Here is a 13,916-nt window from a genome sequence, read left to right as displayed (position 1 = left end):
TAAAGCCCAACAGAAATTCTTGGACTTGCGATACAATTTAAGGGGATATACTTTAGATTTTAAAATAATATATATAGCTTGGGAAATAGATAAGGAAATAGATAATGTGAGAGTGTGATACAAAAAGAAAAGATGTTGAATTGATATTTGAGGAACTCCAAAATGTTGGAGTCAGGTAGAATGAGCCTAAAAAAATCCTGAAAATTATTTGCTAAAGATGCCTGAGAAAAAACAGGAAAGCATGATATCATAATATGTGGGAGTGTTTTGGGAATGGTCAACTGGATCAAATGCAGATGAAAGATTATACAAGGTGAGTATAGAAAATTACTAAATTTAGCAACATGGAGGCATATGTGTCATGGGGGCACAAGTCAGATAAAAGAGTTTGGTGAGTAAATAGGTGTTGAATTAATCGCTATTAATGAGAGCAAATGATAAGCATGAAAGACGGAAAATGAGGTTAAATAGTATTTATATATATTTTAATGCTACACATGAGCATATTTTCATGTTGGTGAAGTAAGATAGAAAGGAACATGGAAAATACAAGTAAGAGTGGAGATAACCAGTGGGAAGAGGTCACATTCAGAAATTGCAACACAGAAACAAACAAAATAGAGTGGACTTAGTGTTAGACTCTATAAGCTGTCTGCCACTATGGACCAGCCACTTGACTCACTCTCTTGGATGCACTCTAGAGGCCAAGGATAGGATTAAGGTGACTCAATAGATTGGCAAAGAAAGGTTATGTGCCTTCAGTCTTTTGAAATCTCCTTATGCTGGCCTTCTCTTCTTTTTAACTTAAATAATAATTTGATTGCATAAATTAAGGTGCATGGGTTTGTTAATTTTAATCATGGCAACTTGTATATAGGAAAAATAATTAATGCCTATGGTCTGATAGGAAGAAATAAATCAAGCAACAAGATCTGGATTTTGTCTATTTAGAGATGGACACTTGAGACATACAGTTTTGAAAGAGGTCCCTTAATGACTTCAGAAATATATGAAATGATTAAATATATTCATGTGTTCATTAAATTATTCTTTGAATATATATTCATTCTAGAGATATTTATTGAGTGACTATTACTGGCTAGTCACTGCTTTGGACAATAGGGTAATGAACACCAATTAAATCCCTGCTTTCATGGTGCTGTGTTCTAGGGAGAGAAAGGTACTAATCGAATATACACATAATATTAAATATATATGTATACACACACACACACACACACACACACACACACATACACATACTATAATATGATTAAATATATACATAATATAATACCAGGTCTGATAAGCACCATAAATCTTTAGCATATAAAATTTAAAAACACATAACTGGCAGTTTGAGAAGCAATATAGATGGTTTCCAAAAATAGTGATATATTCTATGATATAAATATGAAGTGATTGCTTTAAGTTGACAGAGGACTATAAGAATAATGCCTGGTGACACATAGTGAATACTCATTAAATATTAACTATTACAGGGCAGATCTCTACCATAGACTGGCAAATGACCTGTAAACTTAATCAGGAAGCAAGGCTAGGCAGATGAAGATGAGGGAGGGGGCTACTAAACTGAGGGATTAGCATATGACAAGACAAAACAGTATGATACTGAGTGATAAGTTGAGGAACATACAATTGTTGTTTTAACTAAAGCATAGTTTGTGGACATGAGAAGAGAAGTGCACTGGGAGAGCTAGACATGACTCAAAACGTCTTCTTGCTCTGAAGAAGCCAACATTATCAGGATGATGTTGAGGGTGAAATGGAAATACCAGTCTCTGCTAATTTTTCCCAACCTCCCTGTTAGACTGTGCATTCTAGAAATTACTCCTCTGCACCAGGTACTGTCCTAAGAGCTAGGGTGAATAAATTAAATTTGAAACCTACTTTCAAGTTAACAACAATGACAACTAACATTTTTTTAGTAATTTCTATTATACATGTACTATATTAAGTGATCCCCCATATTAATCAAGTCAGTCCCTAAAACGACACTAGAAACTAAGTAGAATTCTCAACACCTTTTATAGATGAAAAAACAGGCATAAAATCGTAAATCTTGTTCACCACTGCATTCCTGATGCTGGGCATACTGTCTAATGTCACAGTTTCTGGGGCGAGGGTTGCATTCATAATCGGGTCAGTGTCTCACTTGTCATTTTGTGAGATGATTATATTCCTATAATCATGGTTCTTAAACTTTCTGTGGCATGATAATCTCAGAGGTTCTCGCTACAAATTCTAATTGGTTAGGTCTGGAGAGAAGTCCATGATCTTGCATTTTTAATAGGTACCCCAAACATTTTTGTTCTAAGGTAATGCCTGGACAAATTTTGCAAAATAGAATATTGCTGCACACTAAGACTTGATAATCATTACAACTAGATATAACACTAGTGGATAATGGTTGCGGCTCAGCCTGTCAAAATAAGGATAAGGGGAAAGGTGACTTCAATGACAATATAAAGAAATCATCAGTTGCAATGGAATCTGTCTACCTATCTATATTGCAAGGCTTCTCAACCTTAGTACTGTTGATAGTTTGAACTCTATAATTTTTTGTTGTTGAATGGCTTTCTTTTGCACTCTATAATGTGTAGCAATGACTCTGGTCTCTACCCACTAGATGTCAGTAGCTTAGGCCACCCCTCAAGTTGTTATAACCGAAAATATCTCCAGATATTGATAAATGTCCCATGTTGTCAAATTGCCTGAAATTGGAATCTACTGCTAAAGTGGAAAAGAGCTTTCTCCAGTCCTGTCCTTAGAAGCAACATTTGGTCTTCTAATCTACTATCATGTAAAACACCTGATCTGTTTCACCATGAATGTTCCTCTATGAGACACCATGGTTTGTTGAGTTCAGCCAACTTTCTTGGGTTTTTCAGAACTCACACTATGTATCATTCCTCCTCCCACCCCGATACACAGCTGGTCTATTAAATCAAATGAGGTAGACTGTCAGGATCAAGACATGGCTAATATCCAAATTCATCATTCCTTCTTTAGGTTCCTGAGGGCTCAGATCCCTTTTACACAGTTTTCAGGGAGTTATAGTTAAGTATGACAATAGAATAAAATGTTTTTTTTCAGAAGACATATATTATAAAAAGAAGAACCAAAGGAAGAGACATAGAAAGTTAGATAAAAGTGCTTGAAAGAAAGAAATGAAATGAAATTGAAAATAGTTCATCGCAAAATTGGCAAGAAACTAGATTTTGAAAAATACAGAAAATTTTCCAGTCTAGATATTACTCCAGTCTTTTATCTTTTACAAGGATAAACAGGCAACATGTAACTACCCAAGAGGGTATATGATATCCTTCACTTTTCCTCTCCATTAATTTCTCTTAACTGTTCTCATTATGTATGAGAAAAAGAAAAGTAAAAAGTATCTTTCAGTTATGTATGAGAACAATAAAAGTAAAATCTTTTTAAGTATTTTTGATGGGAAAGCCATCAACTACTATTGTGTAACACTATGCAGTATCATATTCCGTTAGCATATGCAAAAATCTACCTAACTTTACCAAAATGTAAAGAGTAACTAAATAAGTATTTGGTGTTCACTGTGTACTTCTAATGAATTAATTCCTAATTCACTGGCTAATCAGATCGGTTAATTAGTGTGTGAATCCAGTGAAACAGTTAAATAGCTATCCAAAGAACATTCTTAATTGAAGAAAAAAAACTATTCAGATTTATATCGACATCAACTTTTAACTACATTTATTCATCTCAAAATCAATTATAATGAAATTTTATTGTTATATCAATTATTTAGTATGAGCTCCCTTGACTAATGTGATTTGTGGAAGAGAATAATGCTGCCTAATTAACGTTTAGTAGGAGAAGATAAACAAGGTCAATACTATTTTCAGAGGAGACTAAAAAGATGGAGAATCACTCAAAGAGAGAGGAGAAAAACCCAGCACTGCACCATCTGCTATTCTGGGCAAGTAAATACCTGTAACCTCCTTACTCCCATTCAGTTCCTAAGTGATTTCAGAAGGCAGAGTAGCAACAGTTACGTTACCGTCATGCACAAACACTGTTACTCCTGCCTTGAACTGTTTGCGATATACAAATGCTCTCCGGGTAACTAGGTGGCAAATTGCAGTTCACTCACGAATCTGGCCAACTCCAGGAGGTTGCAGGGTGATTAATGAGACTGCCAAAGACCCCAACCCCAGGCGGCTTCCGTGGGAAGCAGAGACTTAGGCACAAAAGCAGAAGATGGCTAGGCAGAGAGAGCTTGCTTCCACCACCACCAACCACTCCTTGTCTTCGCCTGTATGGTTGTTCAAGCTGCCAGAGGCTTTTTGGTTGTCATGGCAACTGTTGAGCTCTGCTGCAAACTCAAAGCAGAGCCTCTGAAGTTAGGTACCAAACAGCGGAGCTCAATATATGCAAAGGCAACTGGAGAGGGAGACCAGAACAAGAATTACCTATTTAATAGGTCTACAACTCCTATGGCTCAGAGGACCTTTTGAAAATAAGATTTTTTATTATGTTTTTGTATGAGACAGCGCTTGCCTGGCATTATTCATTAGTATTATCTGGGGCTTGGAGAGAGGAGGCTGCACATTTTCTATCATAAAGACAGAGGGGCTTGGAGAGAGGAGGCTGCAAATTTTCTATCATAAAGACAGAGGAAAGAGGTTAGGAAACGCGATTACCCGGAGTGCACCGCCCATTCATTCATTCAGTTGTATATTCGACATCTAAAGACTCATTTGTGCCGGGCATTGTGCCAGGTGCTGGGGCTGCAAAGCGAAATGAGACACCGCCGCATACTCAAAATTAATGATAATTAACAAAAATTAGCAGAACCTTCGAGAGCCTGGGGAAAACCAGTTAGGCATTGCAACCTTCCCACTCGGAAGACAGATTCAGAATCCAAACGCAGGAGAGGAAAGAAGCAGTAGTCTCCAAAATAGAGTCAGGCGGGAAGGAAGGCCAGGAGGAAGAGGGAAACCGCATTTCCCTAGGGAGAGAATCTGTCAAGGATACTCAATCGTTTCCCCAAGGCTGCGAGGGAGAGGAATTTGTTTTTCTTTTAGAAAAACGGAGCCCTTTTCCCTACTGGGCTCGATTTCTAATAGGGGGAGCCCCGCCTCTTCAGGCTGTTGATTGGCCAAACTCTTTTTCAGATAATTTATGCCAGCATTTTCTCGGTCTGATTGGCTCCCCGGCTCAATTCCGCTGAGAGTCGCATCCTACCTGGTCTGGAGGTGTATTGCCTTCCCACATTCTCCCTCCTTGTACTCGCCCAGCTGCAGCTGAGGTGGGCGAAAAAGTCCTGTCTTGAAGAATTGAGCGGAAAAAGCGATCTTGATGGGTTCTTGGAAAGCTTTTCTCTTCTCTCCTTTTCTTCTGTGGAGTCAAAGTAGAGGGATGAGGCTGATGTTCTTGTTACTGATCCTGCATTTGGGAAACTGGTGAGTAAATGCAAGGACTTAAAACTGTTATTTGGTATCTACCCTCATCCCCCTCCTTTCTCTTTCTAAGTTAAGGAATTTGCATTTCCTCTGGCATATGTGTGATATTTTGCTATCATTTTATTTTCTGATTTGATCTACTCATTTTCAGGTAGAATGGAATTAGCTTATGTGTGAAGCATGGAGATTTGTTCACTTGTTTTTGGCTTGAAGTACAGTCAAAATTATTAAAGATTCAGTTACTGGGAATGAGTATGGAGAGTAGAAATTATTTTGCTACTAAACTTAGTAAATGAATGTCATTAATGAACTTTGTGATGATTCTGCATTTTAAAGACAAAGTTATTTTTAGAAACTTACAAGTTTCATAGCATAGTATGATGCTTTTTATATACTAATATTATTGTTTACCTACCCCTTCCCTTTTATGTTTTGCTATTCTGGGAAAAAATTTAACATCAGAAGATTATAAATACAGCTATGTTATATTTGTGAGCATGTTATATTTACGTTAGAAATGATTGTGCATATTTTCTTGAGCTAGATTCGAATGGCTTTTATTTTAATTAGCTATCTACAAATGAAAATTGTATAGTGATGTAAATATCTTGACTGTGTGTGTTTGACAGAGAGAGAGAGAGAGAGGAAGAGAGAGAGATCAAGAGAGAGACAGAGAGAAATTACTAACTGCAACCGCAAGCCTCCAATTTAACAGGAACAAGACTTGGGCTGCAATACCTTTCAATAAAACTTTGAAATCATCCTGGAAAAAAAATAAAATATTTAGTTATTGCATCTGGCTATAGGAGTAGTTGGTGAACAGAGTTAAAATATATTGATTAAGAGAAAGACACTATAAAGGTCTTGGACATACTACTCATATCATGTAACTTGTGTTTTATATAAATGTACATTTAAAATTATTGTAGTATGTGATTTTGCTTAGAGCTCAAGAGTAAAATACAATCACTATAGATATGGAAACATGCCTTTATAACTACTTGCATCATTGCTAAATGAATTATTATTATAATTCAATTTAGTGTATGGCTAAAGTGAATTTTTTTGGTCAATACCAGCAGATAGAACTGTATTTCTTTTTCCTGAAAATAGAGAATGAATTAAAGTATGCTAAGTAATAGTAGACTTGCCAGAAAACATTTGACACACAATGCTTTTTTAACTACTACATTTTAGTTTATTTATTCCTTTCCCTTAGAAACTTAACTGTTCTGCATAGGCACAAAAATACTACTCAATTAATTATTCCTTATATTATATATAAATTGTGTCCAAATGACTTATTTCTGTGAATATATTATAAAATTATAGAAACTATTTTGGTAGAACATATGTCATTGCTTTCATGTATCTTCATAATATTACAAATGAATCTGTGTTCTCATAAAATAAGATTTACCCAGTGGTTTTCTGAAATAACAAACTATATGCTCCTTTATCATCATAAGTGTAAGTTTCCCTTGCAACCTAATAGACCGGCTGCTTACCAGAGAGCACACTTACTAAAAGAAGTAAAGAGATAATTCGTTTTAAAAATGTGTTTTGGCTTTGACAATGCTTACATTATGATCATTATAATTATCTCCAGAATTCTCTTCAAGCTGCTCAGAATTAAAAAGTTGTGTGTTGTAATGGACAAAGATGGCTCTAGAAATCTGGAGACATGATTTTATGTGTCAAGCATCCTTAACCTGTGAAAAGTTTCTTCATCTAAGAAATGAAGGGTAGTAGTATGTCATTTATGTTTTCTTTAACTTTTCACATACAATGTGGCTAAGATTTGCACTGAAACATAAAATAACTCAATAGTTGCTTCACTGACTTTTCTTAGTTGTTTTCAAGAAGAAAGTTCTAATTGGGAGTGCCATGTACTTTTTGTACCATATATATATGAATGAGTGAGACAGAGGTGATGAGTAGTTAAAATAGATAAATAATTTATTTCATCATAGAACTATAGATAATCTGGGTTATTCTGTTCAGTGGATAAATATTTTAAAAAATAAAGCAATATGTTGCTGTTATAATTAGGTCTTAGGACCTCAATTATAAGAATTTATGTCTTCGCTTTTTAAAGTAGTTACAGTGTGGCGAACTTATCTTTTTAATAGTTGAAGATAATTGATCTTAACATATATAAATCATTTATATTCATATTTCCTTCTCCCTCTCTTCTTCTTTTGAATAATCTTTCCAAAACTAACCAAAATAGTTGTTTATAAGAATTTTGATGTCTTATTCTAGTTTTTAAAATAAGTCATCAAAGTCATCTATTTTGTGATTTACCAAATTGAAAACTATTTCTTATATTTAAGCAGAGAAAATAGTTTACTTCCTCATTAGTTTCCATCAAGAGCACAAAGGAGAGACACTATTTTTTATTGCTGATCTATGAAAACCTATCACATTATTGTAACTAAAAGCTGTGGTTATGGTTCTTGTATTTTATTCTCCACAAGACTCTATGGCATCTTGACAGTTGGTTAATACAATTGCTTGAGTTTGATTTGACTTATTTGTAATTTTGGAAGAAATATAATTATAATCAGATTTTTAAAAATGAGTTGAAAGTGTTTTGAGATTTTAGCTCTTCTAAAAAGTAATTTATGGTAAACTTTGACTAAGAAGTTATATTTGAAGAGAGCTCAAGAAAAATAACTTGTTTTTATTTTTAAGACAATTTCCTGAATCAGTAACATACGATTTAGCATTTAGTTGTCCAAATGAAAATATTCAAATATACATGCTTTATAAAATACATTATTTTCAAGTAATTTTAGTAATATATTTTGTGATGGTAGTTGTGAATGAATGTTACTTTTCTTTCTTTTTTTTTAGTCACCTAGATTTGTGGCTTAACTTTCTAATAAGATACCAATTGTAATAATGCAAATTTGAGGACAAAATAGCTTAGTATGAAGTTCCATCATAATTAAATATTCAAAGTAGGACTGAGAGAAAATGATTTTAAAGGTAAAATAGAAATGCTGTAATTGATAAATCCCTAGGTATAGTCTTTTATGTATACTCTTTTTTCATCTTATTTCATAGCATACTATGAGACACACTTTTTTGACTAAGCAGCAAAAGAAAATGTTTGACATTTCATTCAAACAGTAAAATAGACTAATCTGATATTGTGTATTTGTATAATGGTAATTAAAATTTGTCTAAGAAAATAATAATGAAGATGAAGACCCAAAGGAAAGAAGACATGATAGGATGGAAAACTGAAAAAAATGAGATATTATTACAATATGACAAATCACTGCTATGAGGGAGGGTGTGCATAAATTGAATGTATGGGCTTTGGGAAAATGATTCACAGATATGCATGGTACCGACTGAAAATCCTAGACTTTACAATCAGATGCAAATTCCACCTGAAGCTCCACCATTTTCCACTAGGGTGATTAGCCAACTCTTTGAGACAGGGACTCCTCATTTGTGAAAAATAGAAATAGCATCTACCTTTTCAGATTGTTTCAAAAACAAGGGAAAACATTTGTGGAAAGAATGTAGCACTTAAAATTTTAAATGAAAAGGCATTATAACAGGTACTCTGGAATAACAGTGATTTTAATATTTTTTTATCCTAGTCAAAGAGGTTTTAAGTGCCATAGAATGAATTTCTTGGATTCTTGTACATTATTAAATATCTTTTGGATCTGAAAAAGATCATTCTTTTACAACGAATATTTATTGAATGCTTGCAACATGCTGGGTTTGCAGTGGTGAATGGACTAGACGTGAGTACTACCTCCATGGAGCTATACTCACTGCTAAGACCTAGATTTATAATATTAATAATATTTAAATAAAACCATCTTGTAGCCAAAATAAGGAAACATACCTTTAGAATTTCAAAGACAGATGTTGCCTATGGAACAGATCACAATCAAGGAAAGAAAATTAGGGAGCCATGAGATTTCTCATAGTAATACGGAAAGACTATGAGGAAAATGTCTCCAAAATTCTAAAGACAAATGTTCAGCGTAGAAGGTTATACTTAGTCAAATTACTAATCAAGTGTGAAGAGAGAATACTGCCTAGATACTGTTGTTTTCCCCATTTTACAGATGGGAATATTGGGGCACATCAGTTTTTAGGAACTCACTAAAAATCATTTTGCCAATAAGTGCTGAATCCAAGACTCAAATTCATATGTTCTATTTCCAGAATATGCATTCTAAGCCACCACACCGCTCAAATTACAAATGTGACATAAGTCAAAACAATTAACATGCGGGTGGATGAAGGAAACAAAAAGGAAGGCAGGGAAGGAAGAAGGGGAATGGAGGGGAGGATAGTGCAATTGAGAGAAGCACAGTAAGTATAAAAATTTGCTGTGTACTTATCACATCTGAAGTATTATGTGCAGGGCTAGATTAATTAGTTTGGGGAAAACTAACAAACTGGAGTACTTGATCTATAAAAAACACTATGAGACAAAAGTGTGAAAAGCAAGAATTTTAGAATTTAGGCACGTTTTGTTGAGGAGTCATATGGCTACTTATTTTTACAATTGCTATATAAAGTCATAGTTGAATTTATTTTGTGTAGGTGTAACAGCTAAACCATAACCAAGTAGTGGAAACTATGTTAAGGGATTTTCTTTCAATACAAAAGCACTGCAACAATATAACGGGTGCCTTATCACTAGGCTTATTCAAGCAGAAGCTTGTTAAGAGTTTTTGTACTCTGTGGGAGGCAAATGACATACATTTTTTTTTCTTTCTATTTTTAAATATCTCAGAATCTAATTCTATTAGTACTCAAATAGTTTAACCAACTGAAGCCCCATGTTTGAGGAAATGCTCCTAGCTATTCATTCAGTAAATATTTATTGAGTATCAACATTTCTTTAGTGCCTGCTGTGTGTTAAGTAGAGTTCTGCAACCTGGAGTATAGTAGTAAGCAAGACATAATTCTTGCCCTAATTGTGAAATGTATATGTATTTGTGTGTGTGTATATATATATATGAATATATATATATCTATACACATATGTATGCATATATATGTGTGTGTATAACAGTGTATGTATATATGTGTGTATATATATGTGTGCATATATATGTGTGCGTGTATATATAACAGCATACATGCTAAATGAATAGGACAAAGAGAGCAGAGTCTCTGCTCTCAGTGAACTTAAATTCTGGAAGTTTATATTGAGATGGTTTATTAATATAAACAAGACAATAAAATGCTATAATTCGTACTCAGAATTCTAGATAAGCTATAGCGGAGACACTAAGGAGGCTGGCATCAATTGAAACTCTGGGAAAAGATTGAATATTCTCAGCTGTCATGGGCATAAAGTCAGGTCAGTTAATGAAGATTAGAGAAAGAGAGAGATGACATTACTATTATATGGCCAAAAGTATGTTCTCAAAATTTGGTAGGCCTTTTGAAAATGATAGCCCTATGTCTTCTAGGAGATCCTTTACTCTAGTCATCTAATGTGCAGCATTAAAATGATAACATCCTATTAAAGGCTATATAATTCAGTTTAACACTGAACTTCTGAACTACGGGGATTCTTTCCTCCCAGATTCAGAGTATTCGAAGATTTAACATTTCATTCATTTCTTCTTATTCTTAGACAAATATATTAAGTAACAATTATATTGAGTAATAGTAGACTGTGTTAAGCTGTAGGGGTATAATAGTAAAGTTAACATGGACCTGCTTTCCAATCTGAAGCTGGATCAGCAAATCAGAAAGTCTATGATATACTGGGCATTAAGAAAGCAATTCAATTTAACTGGGTAATGTTGAAGATCCAATTGGCTTTATTAAGCAATTTATGAATTAGGTAGCACCCATCTAGCAACTAGAAATGTATTCTGAGGCATTGTACAAAATGGAAGTTTTTTATAAGAAGAAGGGTGGGGCAAAGGAGCTATTAACAAAAGAAAAGAAAAGATTCATTCTAGACCAAAACATCTTTTGGGGATGGAACACAAGGGTTTTTCTCATACACTTTGCTGCTTCTCTCTGTGGAAGATAGAGAGGACCCATTTGACAGGTCGCCTCACTGATGTTGACCAGAAAATTCCAGACTAGTTGATTGAGATAATATTTCAGGGAAGGATTGAAACAGCAATAGGCAGGGATTAAATCTAGATTTGGTACCATGAGCTTTTAGCACAAGTAATGCCATTTGGGGCTTGTACTTTTCTCTTTAATATGGGTTTAATATAAGTATTTTAATATTAGTGTAATCAGGACATGATTTGCTTATAGAGATAGCTTTAAATCTGTTAGAATAAAAGGTTTTGGTTAAAAAATTAATCTTTGGGTACATTTCCAGAACCACCACTTATAGTTGCACAATTTGTCAATTGCTTAAATACAGGGACATCATTCATTTCCCAGCCATTTTGGATATGTATAAATATCAGAACAATTTCCCAGCATGTGTCATAGAGTGTCTTCAGTAAGGATCGCCTTCTCCACAAAATATCCATGTTGCTGGATTAAATTTAAGTGTTACTCAGACATATGTTCTACAAACTGATTTGTTACTCTATGCAGGTGGCTTATGAGTGTGTTTGTTTCTGCCATTTCCATAGTAATAATTCTTCGTGAAAAATTGCCATAACTAGAATTGACTAGAAAGAGTGGTTGTTTCTTTTCTACTTGTTTGCATTCTCTCTCTTTTAAAATAAATGGTCTGAGAGGATGCTTATGCCAATGAAAATGAACAAAAACTCATTAGACATGGACAACAAGTTTAGTGGTTAACAGAAGAAAAGGGAGGAGGGGGAAGTTAGGTAAGGGTAAAAAGGATGAGATATATAGTGATGTAAAGAGATTTGACTTTGGGTGGTGAACACACAGTGTAATATACAGATGATGTATTATTGAATTATATACTTAAAACCAATATAATTTTATTAACCAATGTCACCTGAATAAATTTAATTTAAAAATATTTTATTTCTCATTTTATAATCCCAAGACTTAGATTTATGAAACTGCATTTCTGCATTCAGAGAATCTAATTCCCATTTTTTCTATCATTTAATTTTAAGATTTTTAATATGTTTTATAATGTAATAAGCCTCAATATTATGCCTCTACTTTGTGAAATTTTTAACAGCCTTGTATTATTTATCTGATTCAGAAGAACATCAAAGGCTTAGAGAATATGAATGTCATGAAGAGTTGTATTATTTCTAAGTCTAAGTTATGGTCTGTCAATTTCTATGGATATAAATTGGAACAATGGAGAATTTGGTGTTTATTTTGATATACTGTAAACCTAGAGGTCATGTTTTTATAGACTGTAATGAAAATATGGTTTCTTTCTCTTCCTGCAAAAATACAAGAAAATGGTCCCAAAAGGACATTTATAATCTTTAGTTATTCACCATCCCCTTGCATATTATTCATTGGACTAATGATTCCTAATTCCTAAACATTTTTAAAGAACAGAGTTGGCCTGACTAACAAAGTAAATAAGGAAAATGAAAACAATACTCCAAAAATGGACAAAATACATTGTTTTATTACTAGTATTACTGTGGTATTAAGTTCAATCACTAAACTACAGAAATTTCATATCTATGACCAAAGATGTTAAGAAACAAACCTCTGCTTTATTTTAAAATGTTCTCTTTATTCTCATTCTAAAAGTATGCCACTATAATAATTGATCTTTTAAAAATCTATTTTGATACCTATCTGTCCCTTTTCTCATTAACTAATAGAATTATACATTCTTTTATCTAATCTAACTAGATCAAACTATGTTCTAATAGATTTAAAAATTGTTCAGACCTCTTTTTGAAACTAACAATGAAGCACTCTATGCCCCAAACAATGTTAATTGCCATTTATTTCCTAACTTTGATGTAATATGAAGGGCTGTATGTATTGTACCTTATCAAGGAAATCGCATAAAATTCACAGTGGATGAAGATGCATTTTATTTTCCCCAGATCAATGTTCCATTCACAAATTGTGGAATTATTCATATGTAATCCAATTTTCATTCTATTCTATGGAGTTAAAATACTTTAAATTCAAAGTTCTTCACCACAAATAGTTCAGACCTTGTTTTTCCTTATTTGTTTTCTTAAAAAAAAATTAAAATTTTTTCCAAATGATGTATATCAATTTCCAAGTGTATTATATTATATATATTATATGTATAAGTTTTTGTTGAAATATATGGAAAAACAAAACCATTTTCTCCAATGCAATATGTTTTTGGTCCAATAATGTAAATAATAAGGTCACTTATTCAGTTCCACTCCTCAAAATTACCTAGCGATTTGAAGCCTATACTTCCAGATTTTCCCCTAAGGTTAAACAGTGTGTTTATACACATTAGTGTGTATAATTATTTTTATATAAATAAAATCTAACGCTTGTATTTTCACATACCTAATATCAGAGATATGTTTCCAGATTAGT

The 13,916-nt window shown here is 33.4% G+C and overlaps 1 protein-coding gene across 1 annotated transcript in view; it reads left to right on the top strand.

The window, feature by feature from the left end:
* Window positions 1-5,206: 5,206 nt before the first annotated feature.
* Window positions 5,207-13,916, top strand: part of GABRG1 (gamma-aminobutyric acid type A receptor gamma1 subunit) — a 72,181-nt gene continuing 63,471 nt past the window's right edge. The window contains exon 1 of the mRNA XM_011362806.1: window positions 5,207-5,465. Within this exon, the coding sequence (XP_011361108.1) occupies window positions 5,362-5,465 (104 nt within the window). The 5' untranslated portion in view covers window positions 5,207-5,361. The remainder of the gene's footprint in view (window positions 5,466-13,916) is intronic.

Source organism: Pteropus vampyrus, unplaced genomic scaffold, assembly GCF_000151845.1.
Source record: "Pteropus vampyrus isolate Shadow unplaced genomic scaffold, Pvam_2.0 Scaffold79, whole genome shotgun sequence".
NCBI classification, from domain to species: domain Eukaryota; kingdom Metazoa; phylum Chordata; class Mammalia; order Chiroptera; family Pteropodidae; genus Pteropus; species Pteropus vampyrus.
The sequence above is the reverse complement of the archived record's forward strand: the minus strand, read 5'-3'. Positions and strand labels throughout refer to the sequence as shown.